The 26969-nt window shown below is 38.7% G+C and overlaps 1 protein-coding gene across 19 annotated transcripts in view; it reads left to right on the top strand.

Moving 5' to 3' along the window:
- Positions 1-26969, top strand: part of LIN54 (lin-54 DREAM MuvB core complex component) — an 87733-nt gene that overhangs the window by 45040 nt on the left and 15724 nt on the right. For 10 of the 19 annotated variants that reach the window (XM_005554913.4, XM_065545053.1, XM_005554916.4 and 7 more), the window contains one exon: positions 21019-21235. The exons of 3 other annotated variants lie outside the window; for them this stretch is intronic. In XM_005554913.4, coding sequence (XP_005554970.1) covers positions 21019-21235 — 217 coding nt within the window. Of the gene's footprint in view, positions 1-3935; positions 4000-21018; positions 21236-26969 lie in introns of all 19 variants that reach the window. 6 more of the 19 variants (XM_065545052.1, XM_074039816.1, XM_074039813.1 and 3 more) reach the window with 2 other exon arrangements.

Here is a 26969-nt window from a genome sequence, read left to right on the forward strand (position 1 = left end):
CTCTATTGCCCACGCTGGAGTGCAGTGGCACGATCTTGGCTCACTCCAACCTCTGCCTCCCGGGTTCAGGCGATTCTCCTGCCTCAGCTTCCTGAGTAGCTATGCCATCATGCCTGGCTAATTTATATATTTTTAGTAGACATGTAGTTTCGCCATGTTGACTAGGCTGGCCTCAAGTGATCCACCCAACTCAGCCTCCGAAAGTGCTAGGATTATAGGCATGAGCCACTGCACCGGCCTTTTAAATTTTTTTCTTTTTTTTTTTTTGAGCAATAAAGCTTTTTAATCATCTGGGTTAAATTTTTTTCTTATTCACTTAACAGCAAGCTCATCCTTAACAAAGTAGCTTAATAGCCAAAAATCTATCCATCTAATTTACAATAATAGAAAAAGAATTTTATGACAGTCTTAATACATGCAGAAGAATCCTGATAATATCCAACCTCCATTTTGATTGAAATACTTGAACCCACAAAAATAGAAGGACACTTTGATAATTTGAAAAGGGAGAAAAATATATCAAACTTTATGTAATGGTGCAGTGTTGATCAGGGATTCCCACTTTCAATACTTGTTTAATTCTACTGCAGGTCTGAGTTAATGCAGTAAGGCAAGAAAAAAGAATAAGTGGGTGGTGGGCGTGGTGGCTCACACCTGTAATCCCAACACTTTGGGAGGCCAAGGTAGGAGGATCATTTGAGGTCAGGAGTTTGAGGCCAGTGTGGCTAACATGGTGAAACCCTGTCTCTATTAAAAATACAAAAATTACCCAGGCGTGGTGGCACGTGCCTGTAGTCCCAGCTACTCGGGAGGCTGAGGCATGAGAATTGCTTGAACCTGGGAGGCAGAGGTTGCAGTGAGCCGAGATTGTGCCACTGCATTTCAGCCTGGCGACAGAGCAAGACTCTGTCTCAAAAAAAAGAAAAGAGGAAGGGAGGGAAGGGGAGCGGAGGGAGGGGAGGTGGAGTGAGGGAGGGAGGGAGGGAAGGAAGGAAGAGGAAGGGAGGGAGGGAGGGAGGAAGGAAGGAAGGAAGGAAGGAAGGAAGGAAGGAAGGAAGGAAGGAAAAGTGTATAGAGGTTCAAAAGAAAGTTAAAAAAAGTCAATTCACATATTACATTATTATATACATATAAAATTAAGAAATTTACTATTGAACTCTTAGAATTAGTACATAAATTATAAATTTAGCACAGTGATTGGATACATGGTCAATATAAAATATTTTAAACCCTTTATATTTAATGTAATTGTTGATATGATTGAATTTAAATCTTCCACCTTACTAGTTTTCTGTTTGTCTCATCTTTACGTTCTTTCTTTAACTGTTTTCCTGCCCTTTTTTGGTTAATTGAAGTTTTTCATGATTCTATTTTATTTCCATGATTGGCTTGTTATAAGTACAAAGAGTTTTTTTTTAGTGGTTGCTGTACAGTCAAATATACATTTTGATTTATCACAGTCTACTTTCCAATTTATATTACTTAATGTAGAGTAAGAACCTTACAATAGAGTGTTTCCAATTTCTCCCTCCTGTTCTGTATGCTATTGTTGTTAAACATTTTATTTTTACCTGTTATAAATTCCATAACCCATTTTAGTGTTTTAGCTTTAGGCAAAATTACCTCATGAAGCAACTGAAAATAAGAAAAACAAGTCCTTTATTTGCTTTTATTTTAACCATATCCTATATACTTCCTTGCTTTGGGTAGGTCCAAATCTCAGACTGGTGTCGAATTCATCTCTAAAGAACTTTTAAAAATATTTCTTTTAATGAAAGACTACTGACAATAGATTCTCTCAGCTTTTGCTTGTTTGAAAAATTTGTATCTTTTTTTTTTTTTTTTGAGACGGAGTCTCGCTCTGTCACCCAGGCTGGAGTGCAGTGGCCGGATCTCAGCTCACTGCAAGCTCTGCCTCCTGGGTTTACGCCATTCTCCTGCCTCAGCCTCCCGAGTAGCTGGGACTACAGGCGCCCGTCACCTCACCCGGCTAGTTTTTTGTATTTTTTAGTAGAGACGGAGTTTCACCGTATTAGCCAGGATGGTCTCAATCTCCTGACCTCGTGATCCACCCTTCTCGGCCTCCCAAAGTGCTGGGATTACAGGCTTGAGCCACCACGCCCGGCCCGAAAAATTTGTATCTTGACATTATTTTTTAAAGACATTTTAATTGGGTAAGGAATTGATAGTTTTTCTGCTAGTACTTTAAAGATGTCATTTATTGCCTTCTGGGTTGCATTGTTTCTGGCAAGAATTATACTGTAATTTTTAATACCTTTTTCTATGTATACAATGTCTTTTTTTTCCTGTTTTCAAGATTTTCTCTTTATATTTGGATTTCTGCGGTTGGACTATTGTGTGTCTAAATGTGTGTTGTGTGTTTTGTTGTTGCTCATTTCTTTTTTAAATATATATTCTGATTTGAAGTCTTCTTGGATTTATGATTTGATGTCTTTACTTTCAGAAAACCTGGGCCATTTTTCTTCAAATAGTTCTTAAACTGATCTTCTCTTCTCATTTTAGGACTTCAGTTTCAAAAATGTTAGACTATTTAATAGAGTTCCATAGCTCTTGGATGCTCAATTCTGTTTTTCTCCCTAGTTTTTTTTTCTTTGTGTTTCAATTAAGATAATTTTGATTGACATATCTTTAAATTTATTGATTATTTTCTTAGTTGTGTGGAGTCTACAAATATGCTTATTAAAGACTTCTTCACTTCTGGTGGTTTTTTTTTTTTATTTTTAGCATTTTCATTTGGCCCTTTTTTAATTTACACCACCTACTCATCTGTCAAGTTACCATTTGACTCTTAGAGTTCTCATCTCTCTGCTGAAATTCCTTTTATATTCATTATCTGTTGTCCCTCTTTTCTACTAGCTTAATTAATTAATCATAAAGTCCTTATATCATGGTTGTAACATCTGGATCATCTCTGAGTCTGGCTCTCATTTTATTACTAGAATGTCCATCTGGACTTTAAGTTTAAAAATAAATTTTTTAAAGTTTATACCACTATGGTAGAGAAACCATATTCTATTAAAAGTAGGTGACATAGTGCAAAGAGTGAATCCAGGTCAGTGATTTATACCAAAACTGATTAGAAAAAGTTGGACTTTTAGAGCCGAAATTCAAGAGAATATAAAGTTCTGCTTTGGTTCTGTGGGATTGGGTCAAATAAATGAGAGTTAAGCCAGATGCAATGGCACACACATGTAGTTCCAGCTACGTGGAAGGCCGGGGTGGGAAGATTGCTTGAGTCCGGGAGTTAAAGGCCAGCCTGGGTAACATAGCAAGACTCCATATCCAAAAAAAGAAATAAGGGTTAGGTTCCTAGAGAACTCTTTCTTTCCCATTAATAATTATTTATGGCTAATTATTAATAAAAATAACTTTTATTAATAAATTAATTTAAAAAATAAAAAACTCTACCCACCATTTATGGTGGGTAAATATTCCTAAAATGTAAGGCCTGGTCACACTTCATGTAATGTTGATGAATAAATTTTTTTTTTTTTTTTTTTTGAGACAGAGTCTCATTCTGTCGCCCAGGCTGGAGTGCAGTGGTGTGATCTTGGCTCACTGCAACCTCCGCCTCTGGGGTTCAGGTGATTCTCCTGCCTCAGCCTCCCAAGGAGCTGGGACTACAGGCATGCACCACTAAAGCCTGGCTAATTTTTTTGTATTTTTGGTAGAGATGGGGTTTCACCATGTTGACCAGACTGGTCTTGAACTCCTGAACTCAGGTGATCCACCCGCTTCGGCCTCTCACAGTGCTGGGATTACAAGCGTGAGCCACCATGCCTGGCCTTCTTAATGTTTTTATGGTGAAGAGAAATGCATCTTTAGAAAATCCTTCTTTTTACTTTTGAGAGTCTATGCAAATTTTACTGGACATCCTTACATATGCTTCATACTAGTTTTGCTCTCCTACCCAGGGGAGCACTCTTTTTTTTCAGCCTTTATTTTTGCAACAAATCTTTCCTGTTTGTCCGGCCGGTGGTAAGTAATGAAACGTCACATAGCCATTTTGAATGAAGAATGTACTTGACTGCCATGTGAAGAATTTCAGGGCATAAGCTGTGTGCAGACGGTTAAGTAAAAGTTTTTTACTTTTCTGATTTCTGTGACCAGTATATCTTCTTGAACTCCTCCTATTCTAGGTCTTATAGCTTGAGTAGAATTCTTTGAAGCTTCTGTAACATTTGGCTATAGTTGCATTATCATGTGTCTATCCATACTTCATCTATTAATCATCTTTTGTTAAAATGCACTTCAAAGTAAGTTGCACGTATTTAATATACTTCTCTCCAAATAACCCATCAAGCATATCAACTAGACTTTACTATTTGTTTAAAGGGATTTTTTTTTTTTTAGGTTCAAAAGAAAATTTTTAAAAAATTTTATTTGAAACAGGATTGCACTGTGTCACCCAGGCTGGAATGCAGTGGCGTGATCGTGGCTCTCTGCGACCTTGACCTCCTGGTCTGAAGTGATCCTTCTGCCTCGGCCTCCTGAGTAGCTGGGAATACACGCGCATGCCTCACACCCAGCTAATATTTCTATTTTTTGTAGAGATGGTTTTTTTTTTTTTTTTTTTTTTTTTTTTTTGAGACGGAGTCTCACGCTGTTGCCCAGGCTGGAGTGCAGTGGTGCGATCTCGGCTCACTGCAAGCTCCGCCTCCTGGGTTCACGCCATTCTCCTGCCTCAGCCTCCTGAGTAGCTAGGACTACAGGCGCCCGCCACCGCGCCCGGCTAATTTTTTTTTGTATTTTTAGTAGAGACGGGATTTCACTGTAGTCTCGATCTCCTGACCTTGTGATCTGCCCGCCTCGGCCTCCCAAAGTGCTGGGATTACAGGCTTGAGCCACCGCGCCCGGCAAGATGGGTTTTTACCATGTTGCCCAGGCTGGTCTTTAAATCCTGGGCTCAAGCGATCCACCTGCCTCGGCCTCCCCAAAGTGCTGGGATTACATGTGTGAGCTGGGATTACCCACACCACCACGTCTGGCTGGTAAAATTTACTTATACTGAAATACACTAATCTTAAAGGTACCATGGGATGAATTCAGATAAAATGTATACATCTGTGTAAACCAAAACTTTATTAAGACACAGATTGGGCACCAGGAGTTTGACACCAGCCTGGGGAACATGATGAGACCCCACCCCTGTACAAAAATAAAAACTTAGGCGTGGTGGTGTGGGACTGTAGTCCTAGCTACTCGGGAGGCTGAAGCAGGAGGATGGCTTGAGCCCAGGAGGTTGAGGCTCTATTGAGCCACAGTTGTATCACTTCACTCCAACCTGGGTGATGGAGTGAAACCTTGTCTCAAAAAAAAAAAAAAAAAAAGGACAATCCAGGTGCAGTGGCTTATACCTGTAGTCCCAATGCTTTGGGAGGCTGAGGTGGTAGGATTGTGAGAGGCCGAGATCATCTTAAGCAACATAGTGAGATCCCAACTCTACAAAAAATTTAAAAATTAGCCAAGTGTGCTGGTGTGTGCCTGTAGTGTCCTAGCTACTCGTGAGTCTGAGGCAGGGGGATGGCTTGATCTCAGCAGTTTGAGGTTACAGTGAGCTGTGATCATGCCATTGCACTCCAGTCTGGGTGACACAGCAAGACTGTCTCAAAAAAAAAGAAAGTGATTTCACCCAGGTAGTGAACAATTAAAAAACATTTTTCCTAACCATTTCTGAATGTATCAGGATAAAAAAGGCACCTATCATTTGATATGTTTTGATAAAAAAGCTTTTTTGATAAATTTCCTAGAAATTGAGAAAATGAATGACTCTGCAGATTATTATAGCTCAGATAGGTTTCAATCTTTATCTTTTAAGTTGAAAGAGGACTTAAGTGAGTTCTCACATAATTAAAAATAATTTTTTTCAACTTCTTAAAAATAATTTTTGATGGTAGAACATAATGTAATTTTTGGTATAGGACTCAAGGAATTAAAAATGTTAATATATTATTATAATAAAAATCCTGTTCATACATACTTATCTGTGAGAACAATGTTTTTCAATGTTTATAATGATGAAAAATAGGAATATAATTGTTATTCAGCTCTGTCTTACTCTAGTTACATGTAATATCTATGGACACAAGAAGTAATTTTTAAAAAATGAGTCCTATCTATCTAGTAAGAGATGCATTTCAATAACATTTTTAATGTAATATATTTGTACAAATTATTATTTGCATTGCTTTGGTTAATTGCATACAGTAATTGTATTGTTAACTCCATCAGATGAAATAACTTTGAGCAACATTTTGTTTTTTGGTTTTGGGTTTTTTTTTTTTTTCCAAGATTGGGTCTTGCTTTGTCACCCAGGCAGTGCAGTGGTGTGATCATAGCTAATTATAGCCTTAGACTCCTGGGTTGAAGCAATCCTCTTGCCTCAGCCTCCTGAATAGCTAGGACTACAGGTGTGCACCACCACACCCAGCTAATTTTGAAAAAAATTTTTTTGGAATCTCGGTCTTGTGATGTTGCCCAGGCTGGTCTCAAATTCTTGGCCTCTAGTATCCCACCTCAACCTCCTGAGTTGCTGGGATTACAGACATGAGCCACCACCATCAGCTCTAAAGCAATGTTTTGATTTTAAAAAATTTTCAATTTATGTACTTTTTTTTGTTTCAGGGAAGTATGATAAAAGAATTTCAAGTATAAGAATGTTACATTAAGATAAAATTTTTAGATGAAATGGAATTCAAATACAAGTTCACAGAAAAGGAAAAATATAAATTTCCAACTGTTAGAGAATGGTTTATTTTTAAAAACATAGTAAATAGGCTGGGCACAGTGGCTCACGCCTGCAATCCCAGTACTTTGGGAGGCTGAGGCAGGAGGATCACCCGAGGTCGGGAGTTCATGACCAGCTTGACCAACATGGTGAAACCCTGTCTCTACTAAAAATACAAAATTAGCCAGGCATAGTGGCACATGCTTGTTATCCCAGCTACTTGGGAGGCTGAGTCAGGAGAATCACTTGAACCCAGGAGGCGGAGGTTGCAGTAAACCGAGATTGTGCCACTGCCTTCCAGCGTGGGCAGTGGAGCCAGAGCAAGACTCTGTCTCAAAAAAAAAATAATAATAAAATTTAAAAAATAAAAAATAAATTTAAAAAATTAAAAACCTAGTAAATAATGGTGGGCATCAAATCACTATGTTGATTTGATTCTGTTGACTGCACTTTAAAAAGTAATGTAGCAGTTTTATTTTTAAATGCTAGTATTTACAGTAGGCTGGAGATTACAGTTGGATAAGTGTTATTTCCAGTCTCCCTGATGGTTATCACCATTCCAGTGAGCTGGAAGGGGAAAAGACATGGAAAAGGCACATACAGGAAGCTTTTGCGAACCAGAAGCTTTTAAGGGAGACTAAGAAATACAATCTGGCTGTTAAGCCTAGGAAGCAGAAGAGAATATGGATTTTGGTTAACAGCAAGCAGTCTGTGGAATAGTCATCTGTATATATACTTAATAATGCTACGTAAACACAGGTAAATTGGCATTAGTTGCACAGTGAACTGGGAGTCTGAACAATGATGAAGACTTCCTGTTACAAAGAGACACTGTTCCATTTCATAATTATCAGTGGCTATCAAGTATTTATTGAGGTCTCTGTGTGCCCTGTGCTTAGGTTGAACAGCTTGCAGTCATTCAGCAGACAAAATTGAATGCAAGTAAAACAGTGATGAAATAGGTGCTAAGTTGTGTAGTATAGACTAGGTGATATAAAAGTGCAGAGGAAAGAGGAAGAGAGAAGTCCTGGTATTCCTTCTTTCACCATTCAACAAGTGTTTATTGAGTGCTTACTATGTACTAGGGGCATTTTCTGTGCTCTTTTTGGGGAAACAGTAGAAAGAAAAAAATAGATACACAGAACCTAAAGTCTGTGGGGGTTGGGAAGGGAGTATGACAGAAATGAATCAAATAATTACACAAACATATAAACTTACAAAACCAAGAAAAGATACATTATGTCATGAGATCCTACATAAGGGGATTCAGCTCCAGTTGGGATGGTTAGAGAGGGCATCCTAAGCTAAGGTTTTCTGTGGGTATGGTTTAGAATGGATGTCAGCCACAAGAGTGAAGGACTGGAGCTGAAACAGGTGTGTACACATGGGACAGGAAGATCACTACTCTGATTGGAAATATGAATTGGAAATATTGGAAATGCTTTGGAGGGAATGGAGAGAAAATAAACATAGGGTCAGATTAGGGCTAATCTTCAAAACGAAGAAAATTTAGGCTTAATTTTGTCATTAAATGGAGACTCTTGGGATGTTTCTGAGACGAGATTTAATAAAAACATGAAAGTAAAGTTTGCAAAATATTAGTTAGGCAATGTCTGTGTGGTGGATTCAAGCTTTATGAATCAATGTCTGTCAGAAATTGTGTGGTGGGCAGGTAGAGACTGGAATCATAAAGCTTACTTTCAGTGTGTTTTGCAAATATCCCGGCAGGAAGTGATGTGACCAGTGACAGTATTGCCAAGTTGAAAATGAGAACAGATTTGGAGAAATGGTTTCAGATGTTGATTGCTTTTGCTTTTAGCTGTAAAGCTGTTACGTAATCGAATTGTGGTGGTAATGAATACAATTTGAAAAGAATGGGATCTATTTTCCTAATATATTGACCAATTATTGTAAGATTAGTAAGAATTGTAGAATTGAGGTGACTACAAGTCGTAGGTTCTATTGATTGTGTTACCCAAATTTTTGTCTTATATATAGGTCTTTATACCAGTACCCATTAGCCAGGATAAAGAAGGAGAAATGGCTGGGCACGGTGGCTCACACCTGTAATCTCAGCACTTTTTGGGAGGCTGAAGTGGGAGAATCACTTGAGCTCAGGAGTTTGAGACCAGCCTGGGCAACATAGTGAGACCCTGTATCTATGTTTTTTTAAGAAAGAGAAGAAAGACTCCCCCCGCACCTCCCAAAGAAAAAAGAGGCAGAAAGAATAAATGAATGAGAAATTCTTCTTTTTACTGTGTTATATATATTGGTTTCGTTTTATGCATTTATATATTATGTTGATTAAATACCTGTGGGGTCCTGTTACCTTTTTAAAAATTGTTATTTAAATGAAATGGTCTTACTCTGTCACCCCGGCAGGAGTGCAGTGGTGCGATCACAGCTCACTGCAGCCTTGACTTCCCAGGCTTAGGTGATTCTCCCACCTCAGCCTCCCAGGTAGTTGGGGCTGCAGGAGCACAACCCCACGCCCAGCTAATTTTTTGTATTTTTTGTAGAGACAGGGTTTTACCATGTTGCCCCAGGTTGGCGTTGAACTCCTGGGCTCAAATGATTTGTCTGCCTTGGACTTCCAAAGTGCTGGGATTACAGACATGAGCCTTCATGGCCAGCCGTTATTGCCATATTTTAAAAAACACTTTTTTTTTTTTTTAAAGTTGAGATGGGGTTTCAACATGTTGACCAGGCAAGACTAAGTCTCAAAAAATAAAAAAACACTCTTACTATAGAAATTTAAAATGTAGGCTGGGCACGGTGGCTCACACCTGTAATCCCAGCACTTTGGGAGGCCGAGGCAGGTGGATCTCCTGAGGTCAGGAGTTCGAGACTAGCCTGGCCAACATGGTAAAATCCCATTTCTACTAAAAATACTAAAAAAATTAGCTGGGTGTGGTAGCAGGTGCTACTTGGGAGGCTAAGGCAGGAGAATCGCTTGAACTCGGGAGGTGGAGGTTGCAGTGAGCTGAGATTATGCCACTGCACTCCAGCCTGGGTGACAGAGCAAGACTCTATCTCAAAAAAATTCAAATATATTAAAAGGTTCAAATAGCAGTTAACTCCCATGTACCTTTCATCCAACTTTGGAATTACCAACTTGCCTGTTTTTGGTCACCCTGCTTCTTATTTTTAAGTTAATCATGTCATTTCATCTGTAGATGTGTCTTTATGTATAGAAAAGATAGGGACACTTTTGGGAAAAAAACTTACCCACAGTCTTTTAATTTTTTTTTTTTAAATGAGATGAGGGTCTTGCTGTGTTGCCTAGGCTGGTCTCGAACTCCTGAGTTCAAGCTTTCCTCCCACCTTGGCCTCCCAAAGTGCTGAGATTACAGGCATGAGCCACCATGCCCAGCCCCTTTAATGTTCTTAAATACCTAGTTAGTGTTCACATTTCCCCAGTCATCATATTTTTTTCACTATGTTTGAATTGAGATCCAGTTCTATGTCTGTCTTTGTAAGTTTGGAAATGATTGGTATTTCTCTTAGTTTTATGATCTCCTTTATCTTGTTGCCTTTTACCATGTGTTTTGCAGATATTTTCTCTCAATCTATGGCTTGTCTGTTCTTTATTTTATTTTATTTATTTATGTTTTTGAGATGGAGTCTCGCTCTGTCGCCCAGGCTGGAGTGCAGTGACGCAATCTTGACTCACTGCAACCTCCACCTCCCAGGTTCAAGCGATTCTCCTGCCTCAGCCTCCCAAGCAGCTGGAATTACAAGTGGATGCCACCAAGCCCGGATAATTTTTGTATTTTTAGTAGAGATGGGGTTTCAGTGTATTGGCTAGGCTGGTCCTGACCTCGAGTGATCCACCTCCCTCGGCCTCTTTAAGTGCTAGGATTACAGGCGTGAGCCACCATACCCGACCTGTTCATTCTTTTAACAGTGTATTTTTTAAAAATCATGTTCTTGAATCATATTAACAGTGGTTTTTGCAGAGCAGTTTTTAATTTTAATGAAGTTTGACTTACCAGTTTTTTCTTTCATGGATTGTGCTTTTCGTAATGTATCTAAAAAGACAGAGCTAAACTCAAGGTTATCAAATGTTATCTTCTAGGAGTTGTTTGTATAGTTTTGTACTTTATGTTTAAAGTGTAAAGTCTGTGTCTAGATTCCTTTTTTGCATGTGGACCTTCTGTTATATCAGCACTGTTTATTGAAAAGACTATCCTTTCTTCATTAAATTGCTTCTGGTGCTTTGTTAGAGGTCAGTTGATAGTGTTGGGTGTGGTCTGTTTTTATGTTCTCCTGTTAATTAGTCATTTTCAGTCTTTGCCAATTTAACTGATTAAAAAATCTCATATACCAGCCTTGCCACATGGTGAAATCTGTCTTTGTTAAAAATACAAAAACTAGCCAAGCATGGTGGTGTGCGCCTGTATGTCCTACTACTTGGGAGGCTGAAGTGGGAGAGTCGCCTGAACTGGGGAGGCAAAGGTTGCAGTGAGCTGAGATTGCACCCCTGAACTCCAGCCTGGAAGACAGAGCGAGATTCCGTCTTAAAAATAAATAAATAAACTCATATAAATTTGTATTTTAAAAAAACTATTCATATCCGTGTCTTCTGGACTCATTTTCTGTGAACTCCATGCCTGTTAAATTGTCTTTTTTCCCTTGTGGTCTTAAAAATGTCTGTGGTATGTTAAGGAACTTACTTCTTTATTATTAATGTGTTTACAAATATTTTTCTCCGTGGCTTGTTCTATATAATATTTTTCTTTGGAGAAATTTCACATTAAATTAGTCAAAATTTAGTCTCTTCATGTGTGAATTTTTAGTTTTTGAATCACACTTAGATAAGTCTTCCTTACTCCTGTTTATCCATTTTGAAAATCGTCATTCAGTTTTATGTTATTTTTTACATGTACTATATTCCTTTAGTACAAATTAAGTATAGGAATAGACTTTTTTTTTTAAAACTATATGAAATGGTTAAATTGGTGTTTGATTCTATATCATTTTGATCCTGATTTTTTTGTTTTTGAGATAGGGTCTCACTCTGTCACCCAGGCTGGAGTGCAGTGGTGCGATCATGGCTCACCACAGCCTTCACCTCTCAGGCTGAGACAATCCTCCCACCTCAGGGCTGGGACTATAGGCACATGCCACTGTGCCTGGATAATTTTTTCAGTGTTTGGAGAGATGGGGTTTTGCCATGTTGCCCATGCTGGTCTTGAGCTCCCTGGCTCAAGTGATCTGTTCACCTTGGCCTCCCAAATTGCTGGGATTACAGATGTGAGCCATCGCCATCATGCACCTGGGCGATCCTGATTGATTTTCATAACTTAACCTTGCAAAGTGGATATCTCTTTCTTTCTTTCTTTTTTTAAAGACAGAGTCTTGCTATGTTGCCCAGGCTGGTCTTAAAGACCTGGCCTTAAATGATCTTCCCATCTCAGCCTCCCAAGTAGCTGTGATTACAGGTGTGAGTCACTGTACCCAGCTATTTTTTCAATTTTTAAAAATTGTGGCAAAATATATGTAATAAAGGATTTATCATCTTTTAAACTTATACAGTTCAGTGATATGAAGTACATTCATATTGTTCTGTAGGTATCACCACCATCCATCTCCAAAACTGTTTTCTTCTTGTGAAACTGAATTTCTATATCCATTTAACGAAAACTCCCCATTCCAGCCTGGCATGCTGGCACAAGCCTATAATCTCAGCACTTTGGGAGGCTAAGGTGGGAGGGTTGCTTGAGCCCAGGAGTTCAAGACCAGTCTGGGCAACATGGCGAGACCCCATCTCTATAAAAATTTAAAAATTAGCTGGGTGTGGTGATGTGTGCCTGTAGGCCCACCTACTTGGAGGCTGAGATGGGAGGATCCCTTGAGCCCAGAAAGTCAAGGCAGCAATTACTGCCTCGCAAGTGCCTAAGCTATTGCATCACTGCTGTCCAGGCTGGGCCACAAAGCAACATCTTATCTCTAAAGAGATTAAAAATAACCCCTCGTCTTTTCTCTCTCCAGTCCCTGAAAGTCACTATTCTACTAATGTCTCCATAATTTTGACTATAGTACTTCATATAAGTATAAACATACAATATTTGTCTTTTTGCGATGGGCATATTTTACTTAGCATAATGTCCTGAAGGTCCATTGGTGTTGTAGCATATACATCAGAATACCCTTCCTTTTTAGGGCTGAATAATATTCCATTGGATATATATACTGCATTTTGATGAGGCATTCATCTGTCTGTGGACACTTGGGTTGTTTCCGCCTTTTGGCTGTTGTGGATAGCGCTGCTGTGAATGTGAGTTTACAAATATTTCTTCAAGACCCTACTTTTAATTCTTTTGAGTACAGTATGTACCCAGAAGTAGAATTGCTGGATCATATAGTACTTCTGTTTTTACTTTTTTGAGGAACTGTCATACTGTTTTCCACAGTGTACTATTTTATATTCCCATCAACAGTGCATAAAGATTCCAATTTCTCTACATCCTTACCAACAGTTGTTTTTGATAGTAGCCATCCTAATGGGTGTGAGATAGTATCTTACTGTAGTTTTGACTTGTATTTCCTTAATAATTAGTAATGCTGAGCACCATGTTATGTGCTTATTGGCCATTTCTATGTCTTATTTGGAGAAAAATCTATCCAAGTTCTTTGCTCATTTTAAAATTGGATTGTTTATTTTTTGTTATTACATTTAGGAGTTCTTTGTATATTCTAAATGTTAATCACTTATCGATATACCATTTGCTAATGTTTTTTTCCCATTCTGTGGGTTGCCTTTTTGCTCTGTTGATAGTGTTTTCTGATGCACAAAATTTAAAAAATTTTATGATATCCATTTCTCTATTTTTCTTTGATTGTCTGCACCTTTGGTGTCATATCCAGTAAATCATTGCCAGATCCAATGTTGTGAAGCTTTGCCCTGTGTTTTCTTCTAAGAGTTTTTTTGTTTGTTTGTTTTAGCTTGTACATTTTGGTCATGGATCTCTTTTGAGTTTATTTGTGTGTAATTTGTTAGGTAGGTGAGGGTCCAACTTCACTGTTTTGCACATGGACATTCAGTTTTCCCAGCACCATTTGTTAAAAAGTATGTCTTTTCCCTGTTGAACGATCTCAGCACCCTTGCTGAAAATCATTTGATCATAAATGGGATTTTTTTTTTCCCCTTAGGGCTCTTTATTCTGTTCTGTTGGTCTATATATTTTAATACCAGTTCTGGTTTTACTTTTTAGGTTAAATCTTAAATCCATTTGGAATTTGTTAAAAGGAATGAGGTATAGGGATCAGCTTTTTTCTTCAGATCATGTAGCTAATCCACATTATTATCACTCTCCATTGATTCGAGATGCCCACTTTTATCATAAACTTTTTTATATATAGATTTTTTTTTAAAGTATTCCTTTGATCTTTAGCATTCTGTTCTTAGGCTAATCCCATACTATTTTATTTTCCCTATCTTGATAGATATGTTTCAATCCTTAGTAGGGCTGGTTTGTGGTCCTGATACCTTATAGTTTGTCTAATTTTGCTTCATATCATCATTGGACTCCTTCTATGACTGCTACCATGGATACTAATAAACCACATATAAATTACTCATCCATGTCACTATAACTCATAACTATGAATAAAACATAAGTTGGATTAATATCCATGGAAAAATAGCAAATGAATGGCTTATACTTCTTTTGTAATATTTCACCAGTCAATAAATCAGTACTGAATGTTCTCGTGCATCTCAAGGTTCACTCTGTCATTGGTCATGTAATACATTTAATATTTATCTTTTCTTACTTTATCATTTGTCTCTTTTAGCTTGTAAGTATTTTAAAGCTTGCAAATTTGTTTCTTGCTAGATTTATTTATTTTAATAACCTACGATTTGGGAATCAGGATAATGTAAACATAGCTTTTCCATGAGGATAAGCTCTATAAACATTGTCACAAATTTTTAAAAACTATGTTAATATGTATCTATGCAAATTCAGTGTTTTTGGATATTAGTTAAGCCATATCTCTATATTTTCATATCTACATATCTACACATAAGTATCAAAATCACCAAGTAAAAGAGAATAGTCATTTGTGAGGACAAAAGAAGAATGTTTTATTCCTCTTTTTCTTTTAGGTAAATCTGCAATTTTAAGTAAGGACTTTTGGTGTTTAGTAATAGGAAACTAATGATCCAAGAAATTATCTTATATATAATTATATTAATCTGTAAAAAGAAATGGCTTAGGAAATAGTACAAATAGAAATGTCTTGCAAGTCTGTCCGCGTTTTTGAGGGCAGACACTTATACACGTTAAACATAGCTATTTTGAATCTAAATTAAGATATCTGCTTTTTAGCCCAACTCTTAAAGATGTTATTCAGGAAACAGATAACTCCAAATGAAGATTTTTATTGAACACACATGAACTGTTTTATGTAATGGGTATTTTCAGAGAGACGTTCACATGTAGTTCTTTGCAGGCCACTGTAATTGAAGGAAGGGGCCAATTTGTGAATTCTCTCAAGCAATAAAATGTATACAATCCTTCCGTTTTTTTCAGTTTTTAAGTAGTAACTTTTATATGTTACTTAGTTTTTTAAATGCTAAGAAATGTGGTTTAATAAGTGGTTGCTAAGGGTTAGGGCTGGGGAGAGAGTGTTACTATAAAGGATGGTGCAAAGGAGATTGGGGTGAAGGAAGAATTTTATATATCTTCATGGTGGTGTTGATTACATGAATCTCTACCAGTGATACCATTACATGGACTAACACATCAAAAAAGTGCGCATAAAAACTGGTGAAATCGGAATATGATCTGTTCTGTAGTTTAGTTAATAGTTTTGTGCTGGCCGGGCACTGTGGCTTACACCTGTAATCCCAGCACTTTGGGAGACCAAGGCAGGTGGATCACCTGAGGTTAGGAGTTCAAGACCAGCCTGACCAACATGGTGAAACCCCATCTCTACTAAAGATACAAAAAAAAAATTAGGTATGGTGGTGGGCACCTGTAATCCCAGCTACTTGGGAGGCTGAGGCAGGAGAATTGCTTTAGCTGGGAAGGTGGAGGCTTCAGTGAGCCGAGATTGCGCCATTGTACTCTAGCCTGGGTGACAGGAGTGAGACTCCATCTAAAAAAAAAGTTTTGTGCCAATTGTCAATTTCCTGGTTTTAATAATGTCCAATGGTTAGTAAGATTTTATTCTGTTTGGGGAAGGATGCATCAGAACTCTGTGTTAGTTTTACACCTTCTTGTGAGTCTGAAACTATTGTAAAGTGAAGTTCTTTAAAATGCAGTGTATACTTCTATTTAGTATACTAATACTTTTGTGTGTCTTAGAGGCAGATGTGTGACTTTACTTCTTAGAGTTCTTGAGGACTGGATGTTGTCTACGTTTATTCAATCATTTAATTACTATTAATCAAGCATCTACAGTAAGAGGCAGTATAATGTTTTGGTTAAGCAAATAGTCTTTTGAGTTAGATCTGTTTCACATCCTTTCTCTGCTACTTTTTAGTTGTGTGACCTTGGAGAATTTACTTAATCTCTCTGAGCTTTTCTATCTAAAGTGGGCATTGTTGATAATCTGTTTCAATAATGATGATAGAAATAGTGACTCATATTTACTGAACATGCACTATGTGACATGTTATTGTTTGCACTTTGTATAATTTAACTCATTTAATCCTCACAATTCTATGAGAAAGGTACCATTTTCACATTTTCAGAAGTTTAGTTACTTAACCAATATCACACAAGTAGGAAATGGAGATGCCTAGAATAAAACCCCAGCAGTCTAGATTTTCTGTTTTTGACTATATAGAACTAGCTTGTTGTACTAACCCTTCCATCAAGAATAACTAAAAAGCAGAATGAAATATGTTTCACTTTGGGAGGCTGAGGCAGGAGGATCACTTGAGGCCAGGAGGTTGAGCCCAGCCTGGGCAACACAGTAAGACTTGGTCTCTACAAAAAATAAAAATAAAATTAGGCAGGCAAGATGGTGAGCACATAGTCTAGCTACTCGGGAGGCTGAGGCAGGAGGATCGCTTGAGCCCAGGAGTTTGAGGCTGCAGTGAGCTATGATCATACCACTGCACTCCAGCCTGGCTGACAGGCTGCATGTGGATATTCTGTTGTACCAGTACCATTTGTTGAAAAGACTGTCCTTTCCTCATTGAATTGTTTCTGGTGCATTGTCAGAGGTCAGCTGATTGCGTTGGGTGTGGTCTGTTTTTATGTTCTCCTGTTAATCAGTCATTTTCAGTCTTTGCCAATCTGATTAAAAGCTCTCATATACCAGCCTGAGCAACATGGTGAAACCCCATCTTTACTAAAAACACAAAAATTAGCTGGGTTTGGTGGCACACGCTTGAAAATCCCAGCTACTTGGGAGGCTGAGGTGGCAGAGTCGTTTGAACTGGGGAAGTGGAGGTTGCAGTGAGCCGAGATTGCACCACTGCACTTCAGCCTTGTTTTGGTGATTAAATGATACCACATCCAGCCAATATTGGGCTTTTGAACCATATATAAAAATCAACTCAAAATGAATAAAAGACCTAAATGTAAGACCTGAAACTATAAAACTTCTAGAAGAGAACATAGAGGAAAGGTTCCTGGATATCGGTCTTGGAAATTTATTTATTTATTTTTTTATATCAGACCAAAAACTCAGGCTACAAAAGCTAAAATAGAGGCCAGGCATGGTGGCTCACGCCTGTAATCTCAGCACTTTGGGAGGCCGAGGCAGGCAGATCACTTGAGGTCAGAAGTTAAAGACCAGCCTGGCCAACATGGTGAAACCTCGTGTCTACTAAAGTACAAAAAATAGCCAGTTGTGGTGGCACACTCTTGTAATCCCAGCTACTTGGGAGGCTGAGGTAGGAGAATCGCTTGAACCTGGGAGGCAGAGGTTGCAGCAAGCCAAGATCACGCCACTGCACTCCAGCCTGGGTGACAGAGCAAGACTCCATCTGGAAAAAAAAAAAAAAGCAAAAATAAATGGACTGCATTAAACAAAAAAGCTCCTGCACAACAAAGGAAATGATAAAATGAAGTGGCAGCCTATGGATTGAGGAAAAAACATTTGCAAACCATATATCTGATAAGAGGTTAAAATCTACAATTTAGAAAGAACTCAGGCTGGGTGCAGTGGCTCATGCCTGTAATCCCAGCACTTTGGGAGGCTGAGGGAGGCCAATCACTTGAGGTTAGGAGTTCGAGACCAGCCTGGCCAACATGGTGAAACCCCGCCTCTATTCAAAATACAAAAATTAGCCGGGCATGGTGGCATGCGCCTGATTTCCCAGCTACTTGGGAGGCTGAAGCAGGAGAATCACGTGAACCCAAGAGACAGAGGTTGCAGTGAGTGGAGATGGCACCACTGCACTCCAGCTTGGGCGGCAGAGTGAAACTCCATCTCAACAACAGCATCAACAACAAAAGAACTCATACATCTTAGTAGAAAAACCACCCAATTAAAAAATACACAAAGTACCTGAATAGACATTTCTACAAAGATACAAAAATGGCCAACAGACATATGAAAATGTATTCAACATCATTAATCATCAGGGAAATGGAAATGAGAGCCACTATGAGATGCCATTTCACACCCATTAGAATGGCTATTATCAAAAGTTAACATAATAAATGTGGTAAGGATGTGCAGAAAATAGAACTCTTGTGTATTGATTGTGGGAATGTAGATTGGTGCAGCCATTATGGAAAACAGTGTGGAGGTTTCTAAAGAAATTCAAAATAGAACTGCCACATGACCCAGCAATCCCTCTTCTGGGAATATGTTCAGAAGAAATGAGATCACCACCTCATGAGGATATCTGCACTTCCATGTTTATTATAGCACTATTCACAATAACCAGGATATGAAAACAACCTGTTGACAGATGAATGAGTAAAGAAACTGTAGTATATACATAAAATAAAATATTATTCAACCTTGAAAAATAAGATCTTGCCATTTGCCACAACATGGATGAATCTGTTGGGCATTATGCTAAGAGAAACAGAAAGAAAAATATTGCATGATCTCACTTATATGTGGAATCTGGAAAAAAATGGTCAAATATACAGAGATAGAAAATAAAACTGGTTTACTGGGTGGGGGTAGCAGAGGAACTAGGTCAGAGGTTGTAAAATAACAGATATGTAGGATGAACAAGTGTTAATATACAGTGTTAAGACTGTAAGTAACGAAATTGTACAGTATTTGGGATTCCTGCTAAATAAGTAGATTTTAACTGCCGTTGCCACAAAAACAAAATGGAAAACTATGCAAGATGATGGATATATTGATTTGCTTCATTATAGTAACATTGATACACATTTTGCTATATGTATCCCATATATCATGTGATACACCTTAAATATACACAATCAAATGTACTTTTAGAAGAACAATAGAAAAATCTATACTAAACAAACTTAGTTAAACCAGTCCCTGTACTATGCCATGCCATAACTACCTCATAATGTGGTTGTTAGATCAGATAGTCTTCTATAGAATTTTTAGTACTGTCCTCCATGCATATTAAGTACCCAATAAATGTAACTCTTATGTTTCAAGCACCTTGTTTCCTAATATGCTTAGTGTTTTTCCTCCATGTTGAGCGGATATAGTAAGGACTATGTCCTTTGCACCATTGTATGTATTTGTCTCTTAGGTTGCTTGATTTTTCAGTAGCTTCCATATTTATACATTTAATCCTTTTTCTTATGCTTTCCGTTTTCATTTAATTCACTGCTATGGCTGCTGTTATCTCTTATTTTGAATCTGGTTTTTGCTTATGATAATATGTGAATTATTTTATGCAGAAGTAATGTCTTCTGTAATGTTTCTGAACTAAATGGCATTATTTTTGTTTTCTCCTGGACTTTTATGAAAGTATTTAGAATTCTTGTTTCATAATTATCCATATAGTGAATACAGATTTCCTCCATCATACATCAGTTGTCTTTTAGCATGAGAGCTTTTTATAGAATAGGTGGGGATGTAATTATTTATAAAATAATACTATATATCTGGTTAGAGAATCTTTGATCCTTTGCATTGTATGACAGTGTGTTGTACATTGGTCAAACAGCAGTTAGGGACTTGTCAAAAGACTATTGTGTTCTGCTCTGCCTATGATGTTTCATTTAGCTTTTGGGGAATTCCCATTGCCTTTTGTTGGACTAAAGAAAAGGATTAGTATCAGTCTTTAATTTTTAAAATAATTAAATCATTTTAATCAATTAAAATGTTGTGGCTCCCACCTGTAATCCCTACCCTTTGGGAAGCTGAGGTAGGAGGATTGCTTGAGCCCAGGAGTTAAAGACCAGCCTGGGCAGCAAAGTGAGACCCTGTCTCTACTCCCCCATCATCACACACAAATTAACTGGGCGTGGTACCTGCAGTCCTACTTGCTCAGGAGGCTGAGGCAGGAGGATGGCTTGAGCCCAGGAGATCGAGGCTGTAGTGAGCCGTTACTGCACCACTGCACTCCAGCCTGGGTGACAGAATGAGACCCTGTCTATGTATATACACACACACACACACATACACAGATACACACTTAGGGAATACAAAACTAGTTTCCCTAGACAAACAAAATTGATAATTTTGGACGGAATTTGGCCTCCTGCCCATATGCTAGTGGTTACTTTTATACCTAGGGAGTATTACGCCTTTCAGAATTTACTAAACTTAGTAAGGGTATCAGGTAGGCTTTTCTTTTGGGAAAAAGCAGCACTTTGGGAGGCTAAGGCAGGTGGGTCACCTGAGGTCAGGAGTTCAAGACCAGTCTGACCAATATGGTGAAACCCCATCTCTACTAAAAATACAAAACATACAGAACATGGGAATATAAAATTTGTTGTAGTTATTTTGGTGGGTAGCAATAATGACAACTATCTGTATCATCTTTTCTCTATATTGAATATGGGGCTTAATTCTGGAAATTTTAAAATAATTCTTTTCTTATAAATTTTACCTGATAGTAACAAAATTGTGTAAGTACTTGCAAATTAAGTAACAATTTCTTCATAGCAAGTTATCTGAAATGGACTACCAAGGAAATTAACTACTAGAGATGGAAGGTAGAACTCATTAATTTTGGTTTTATTTCTGTATTTATTACCATCTTTTCATTTCTCTTTGAACAGGTTGTTCCTTTCAGCAGCTTTTGATGCAATACAGGAGCATACTTTATAACTTGAGCAATTGTTATAAATTAAAAATAGTAGGAAAGTTACATCCCAGATTAATGACAGCCATGTTGTATTGTTTAATAGGCAGTGAAATCAACTGTGCAGACCATCACTGTTGGAGGAGTGAGCACATCACAGTTTAAGACAATTATTCCTCTGGCAACTGCTCCCAATGTCCAGCAGATTCAAGTGCCTGGAAGCAAGTTTCATTATGTCCGACTTGTTACTGCCACATCAGCCAGTAGCTCAACCCAGCCAGTTAGTCAGAATCCCAGTACAAACACTCAGCCTCTTCAGCAAGGTTAGTAACCATTTTTTAAAAACAGTAATTCTTGATTTTAACATGATTAAAGAACATTTGTCCATTTCTTGCTGAAATCCTGATGAAGAGTGGCATTTCAACTGAGTATGAGCCAGTAACTGGTGCAGAAGGCAGTGAAATAGAATGAGAGTTGTGTATAACTGTAGTATTCTTTCTGCTGGAAGTTGGTACACAGTGTGCTGTTACACCAGATAATAGTAATTATTTGTTAATTTGTGGTTAGCCATTTTATTGCTGGTTTTAAAACCTGCCATTTATGCCAGTGGGATACACTTAGATGGAACCGAATTATGTATTTTATTTGCTGAACTATAAAGCCCCTTGATAGGATTTGGGTCAGTTGAAATGACAAATAGGCAAGGTAAATATAAGTAAGAACTTAATGTCACTTTCAGCTTTTACTTATTTTGAATCTATAATTGCTACTAAAATAGTGATTAAAAGGCCAGGCACAGTGGCTCACACCTGTAATCCCAGCACTTTGGGAGGCCGAGGCAGGCGGATCACCTGAGGTCAGGAGTTCAAGACCAGCCTGGCCAATATGGTGAAACCCCCATCAACTAAAAATACAAAAATTAGCCAGGTGTGGTGATGTGCGCCTATAGTCCCAGCTACTCGGGAGGCTGAGACAGGAGAAGTGCTCGAACCCGGGAGGTGGAGGTTGCAGTGAGCCGAGATCACGCCACTGCACTCCAGCCTGGGTGACAGAGTGAGACGCCATCTCAAAAAAAAAAAAAAAGTGATTAAAATGTTTTATTTTGCTTAGTTGTATTTTCCCTAAAGGATATTCCTGTTTGTTTTCCTACTATTTTCTGTTTGTGTTTAACTCTTTTTACCACCTGATATACATCCATAGACACATAAATGACCTTTTTCATATTTATCTACTTTTCTAAAAATTAAAGGATATGAAAGGATCAGGATAGTTTATAGTTTAGGGCTTACGTGTTTCCTTGTTTTATATTCTAACAACGTCAAGAAGCAGCTGATGGCAATTAAATGATATATTGTTTATCGAAAGTAAATAGAAGAATTAAAGACTAGTTGGTTACTCTTTTTTATTAAGAGATCAGAGGGTAGGTCAGACACTGTGGCTCACTCCTGTAATCCCAGCACTTTGGGAGGCCAAGGATCACCTGAGGTCAGGAGTTTGTGGCCAGTCTGGCCAACATGGCGAAACCCCATCTCTACTAAAAATATAAAAATTAGCTGGGTGTGATGTCACATGCCTGTGATCCCAGCTACCCAGGAGGCTGAGGCAGGAGAATCACTTCAACCTGGGCGGAGGAGGTTGCTGTGAACTGAGATTGCACCACTGCACTCCAGCCTGGGTGACAGAGCGAGACTCCATCTCAAAACAAAACAGAACAAAACAAAACAGATCAGAGGGTAGTCTGAAGGTCATGAATTATCTTGATTGATTCTTCACAGTTACAGTTGGAACTCCTTGTTCTACCTTTTTCCCCTTCTTACTGCTATACTTGAGTAGTCTAAAATAAACAATAAAAAAAAAAAAAAAAAGATCAGAGATTTGGAGCTACCTGTTGCCAATAGCTGGTTCACCTGAGGGAACCTATAGAAGAATAAAACCTATTTATTTCTCTTTCAAATTACTGAAGGGAGAAAACAGTAAGCAGTATTTTAGTACATATTCTATTAAATTAGACACAGCAAGCAGTTATATTTTCTAATTCTTTTTAAAACTGATCGGAAATGGAATAAAATCATTATCATAATCTTAGTGAGGGGAAAACCGAAACATCCATATTAATGACTAAGGGAGTTAAATTTTATATTCTCTCAATACTTAGACTTAGCAGGGTACTGAGAGAAGTGCTGTAAGTCCAATCTACTTAGGTAGTATGATGATGATGATAGAAAAGTGGTCATTAGATACAACTGGTTGTATTTTATGTTTGTGTGTGTATGTGTATAATAGTATGCTGAGAATCCATATAATGGATTAAACCTAATTAATGGTAACATTAATTTATTCATTAGGAAGAGTATGCCTTTTGTATAAGGAAGATCCAGGAATTCCTCCTCTATAAGGAGGAATGGGATGGACATTTCAAAATAGAGTATTGGCTGGGCACGGTGGTGCACACCTGTAATCCCAGCACTTTGGGAGGCCGAGGCGGGTGGATCACTTGAGGTTGAGAGTTCGAGAACAGCCTGGCCAACATGGTGAAACCCTGTCTCTACTAAAAAAATACAAAAATTAGCTGGGCGTGGTGGCATACACCTGTAGTCCCAGCTACTTGGGAGGCTGAGGCAGGAGAATCACTTGAACCTGGGAGGCAGAGGTTGTAGTGAGCTGAGATCGCACCACTATACCCCAGCCTGGGCAACACAGCAAGACTCTGTCTCAAAAAAATAATAATAATAAGTAAGTAAAATTCAGTATTGACTGGTGCCTCCATTTCCAGCTTTATATCTGTCTTTCTGCCTGTCTCTACTTCTCTTTTTCTCCTAGCCACCTGGCAATCCCTCACCACTCTTCTGCTTCCCTTCAGGTTCCTTTTTTGCTTTCCACCTTGAACATTGCCTCTGTTCTCCCCTGTATCTCTCTGCCTTCTTCACCTCACTCTATACCCTCTTCCCACCCAGCCACATACATATACTGCCCATGTTATTTCCCTTATATCCATCTATATTTTTCTCTCTTTGTCTTTCTCTCCTGTCCCATAAAAGATCTGGATATATATAATATATATTATTTCACAGGAATAACAAATACAATTTTTATTAGAGTTACACTAAATAGTTGCTCTAGTTCATCAAATATATTAATGTCTCTTTATGAGGAATTTACTTAAATGCCAAAGGGGCTTATCTTGTACATTTTCCCCCAAAAGTTGTACAAGAACTAATGTTCAAAGGCTCCACCATGTTAATCACTAGTTCAATGGTGGGCAGCATAGTAGAAGAACTCAGGAAAGTGCTTGGTTATGCTTTTCAGAATACAGCCTATCATCTCGGTGAGGGAGGAAACCAATTTAAGAAGTTAAAACGCCTCAAACACTTGCAGGTATGGTTTCTGAAGTTTGGAAGGAGGCTATTCTAAAGGATTGTTCAGAGTTCCTGCCAAAGACTAAACACTAAACAATTATGCCAGCCTCTATGAAAGCTGAAGTAGTAGTTAGTAATGTGCGCTAAGGTAAGGAGGAGGAGAAATGCAGACGGTTGACTTAGTTAAATAACATCCCCTTCCATAGGTCTTTTATAGTATTCTGTTTTATGACCACTTGATTTTATATTTTCTACATTCCCCAGGCTTCAGTTAAAACTCAGCATGGGCCGGGCGCGGTGGCTCAAGCCTGTAATCCCAGCACTTTGGGAGGCCGAGACGGGCGGATCACAAGGTCAGGAGATCGAGACCATCCTGGCTAACACGGCGAAACCCCGTCTCTACTAAAAACACAAAAAATTAGCCGGGCGAGGTGGCGGCGCCTGTGGTCCCAGCTACTCGGGAGGCTGAGGCAGGAGAATGGCGGGAACCCGGGAGGCGGAGCTTACAGTGAGCTGAGATCTGGCCACTGCACTCCAGCCTGGGCGACAGAGCTAGACTCCGTCTCAAAAAAAAAAAAAAAAACAAAAACAAAAACTCAGCATGCAAGTGTCAAACCTATGTAAATTTGAGTTTCTAAGTTTTTTTTACCGGGCCAGGGAGGGTGTGTGTGTGTGTCTGTGTGTGTGTGACTCTGTGTGCACACACATTTGTGCATGTGTATGAGGAGAGGGCAGGGATAGTCCCCATTTAATGTGACGGAGGGCAGGTCACTCTCCTTCCCAGTTATTTCTCAGGACCACCAGGATGTTTTTGGATTCCACTGGTCATTGCTCTCACTTCAGAATCACTGCACTGTGCTCATGGAACAGCGACTGTCATCTCTCCCAGGAGCAGGTGGTGGAGGGAGTCCACTCTCCTGTGTCCTAAGCGGGAATTCAGGCTCTCCTTTTAATTCCTTCTAGCATTGCTGAGACCAATCTACAATGGTTATTATAACCTTGCTAATGCTTCAGTATAATTGAGGAAAATTCAAACAGAACAGAAACAACTTCAAACTAGGTATCAGATGTCACACTGCTCCAGTATTTCATACAGGAAGAGAGTCATACACTCTTTGTATAACAACCTTACTGAGATGTAATTCACATATACCATAAAGTTCACCCTTTCAAAGCATACAATTGACTGGTTTTTAGTATATTCACAAAATTGTGCGACCATCACCACTAATCATATACTCTCTCTAGACATCTCCTCCTCTTCCTCCTTCCCCCTAGTTTGTCACCTTGCTGCAGTGGCCTGCTGCCTTTTAAATCAGAGTGCCTACTCTAAGATTCTCTTCTAGGACTCTCAGCTTTTTGGTCTTTAGCCATCATCCTTCCAGTCCCCACCAAAAGCAAAAAAAAAAAAACAACACAAAACAAAAAAAACAAAACTGCTGATATCATAGTAGCCTTTCTATCTAAGGAAATTTATTCTTTGTTGTTTTGTTGAGAATTGTCTCAACCTCTCTTTCAGACCAGGCTCTAGGCCTTACTTTTACATCAATGAAACCTGAAGAGATGTCATTTCTATCTTCTTAAATGTCTGCTTTTAACAGTGGAAATGGCAGTAGGCAGTTTTTTAAACTGCACTTCTTGTTGGTCCAAACGTATATGTCTAGTGCCAATGTCTTTCCTGAATTTCATCCCAGTATTTCTCCATGTCAAGTTTCATCCTCCCTTTAAAACAGCTCATTCTTGAGTTTTTAGTTCTAATAACTGTCATTTTCCTGGTCACTTGAAAGCTCTGCAGTGGTTACATTTTCTTCGCTTATACCTACAGTTCCTACCATTCAGTGGTTGGTTGGTAAGTCATGATCCTTTCACCTACACCAGGTCTCCTGCATCTGCTCTCTCTGTTTTATTCCCATTGCTGTCACTCCAGATCAGACCCTCATTTTTGTGCACTCTTCTGACTTGTCTCTTGCAACTCCATTCTGTTTTATGCACTGCTGCCAAATACAATTAATTTTTCTTTATTTCAATATAATTTCTGTATTTAAAAATCCCTAGAAACTTCTCATTGCATACTGAATTAAAAATACAGATTAAATATAGAGTCCTACCCTAACATTCAAGGTCCTCAATAAATGTCTGCAATCTGCCTTTTTGCCTGTGTTTGTCTACGTTAATCCCAGGTATTAGCCAGATGGTTTGTTCACCAACATTTGTGACTATACTTTGCAGCTTCCCAAGATTAAGCCTCCACTTCTCATGTTTCTGTCTCTGCGTGAAATGCCCTTCTCCAGTCTGTGTGCCCTCCATGCGGCCGGCCTATTGATTGGGGCCCATCTCAGTACTCTGTCCTCCATGTGCTTTTTCTATATTTCCATCCTCTGCAAATTATATATCCTCTTTCCTCTAAACTCCCACAGCTCTTCATGTATCTTCTTTAATAATATTTATCTTGGCCGGGCGCGGTGGCTCACGCCTGTAATCCCAGCACTTTGGGAGGCCAAGGCGGGCGGATCACGAGGTCAGGAGATTGAGATCATCCTGGCTAACACGGTGAAACCCTGTCTCTACTAAAAATACAAAAAAATTAGCCGGGTGTGGTGACAGGTGCCTGTAGTCCCAGCTACTCGGGAGGCTGAGGCAGGAGAATGGCGTGAACCTGGGAGGCGGAGCTTACAGTGAGCCGAGATCACGCCACTGCACT

The sequence above is a fragment of the Macaca fascicularis genome, chromosome 5 (genome assembly GCF_037993035.2).
Source record: "Macaca fascicularis isolate 582-1 chromosome 5, T2T-MFA8v1.1".
In the NCBI taxonomy this organism is placed as follows: Eukaryota; Metazoa; Chordata; class Mammalia; order Primates; family Cercopithecidae; genus Macaca; species Macaca fascicularis.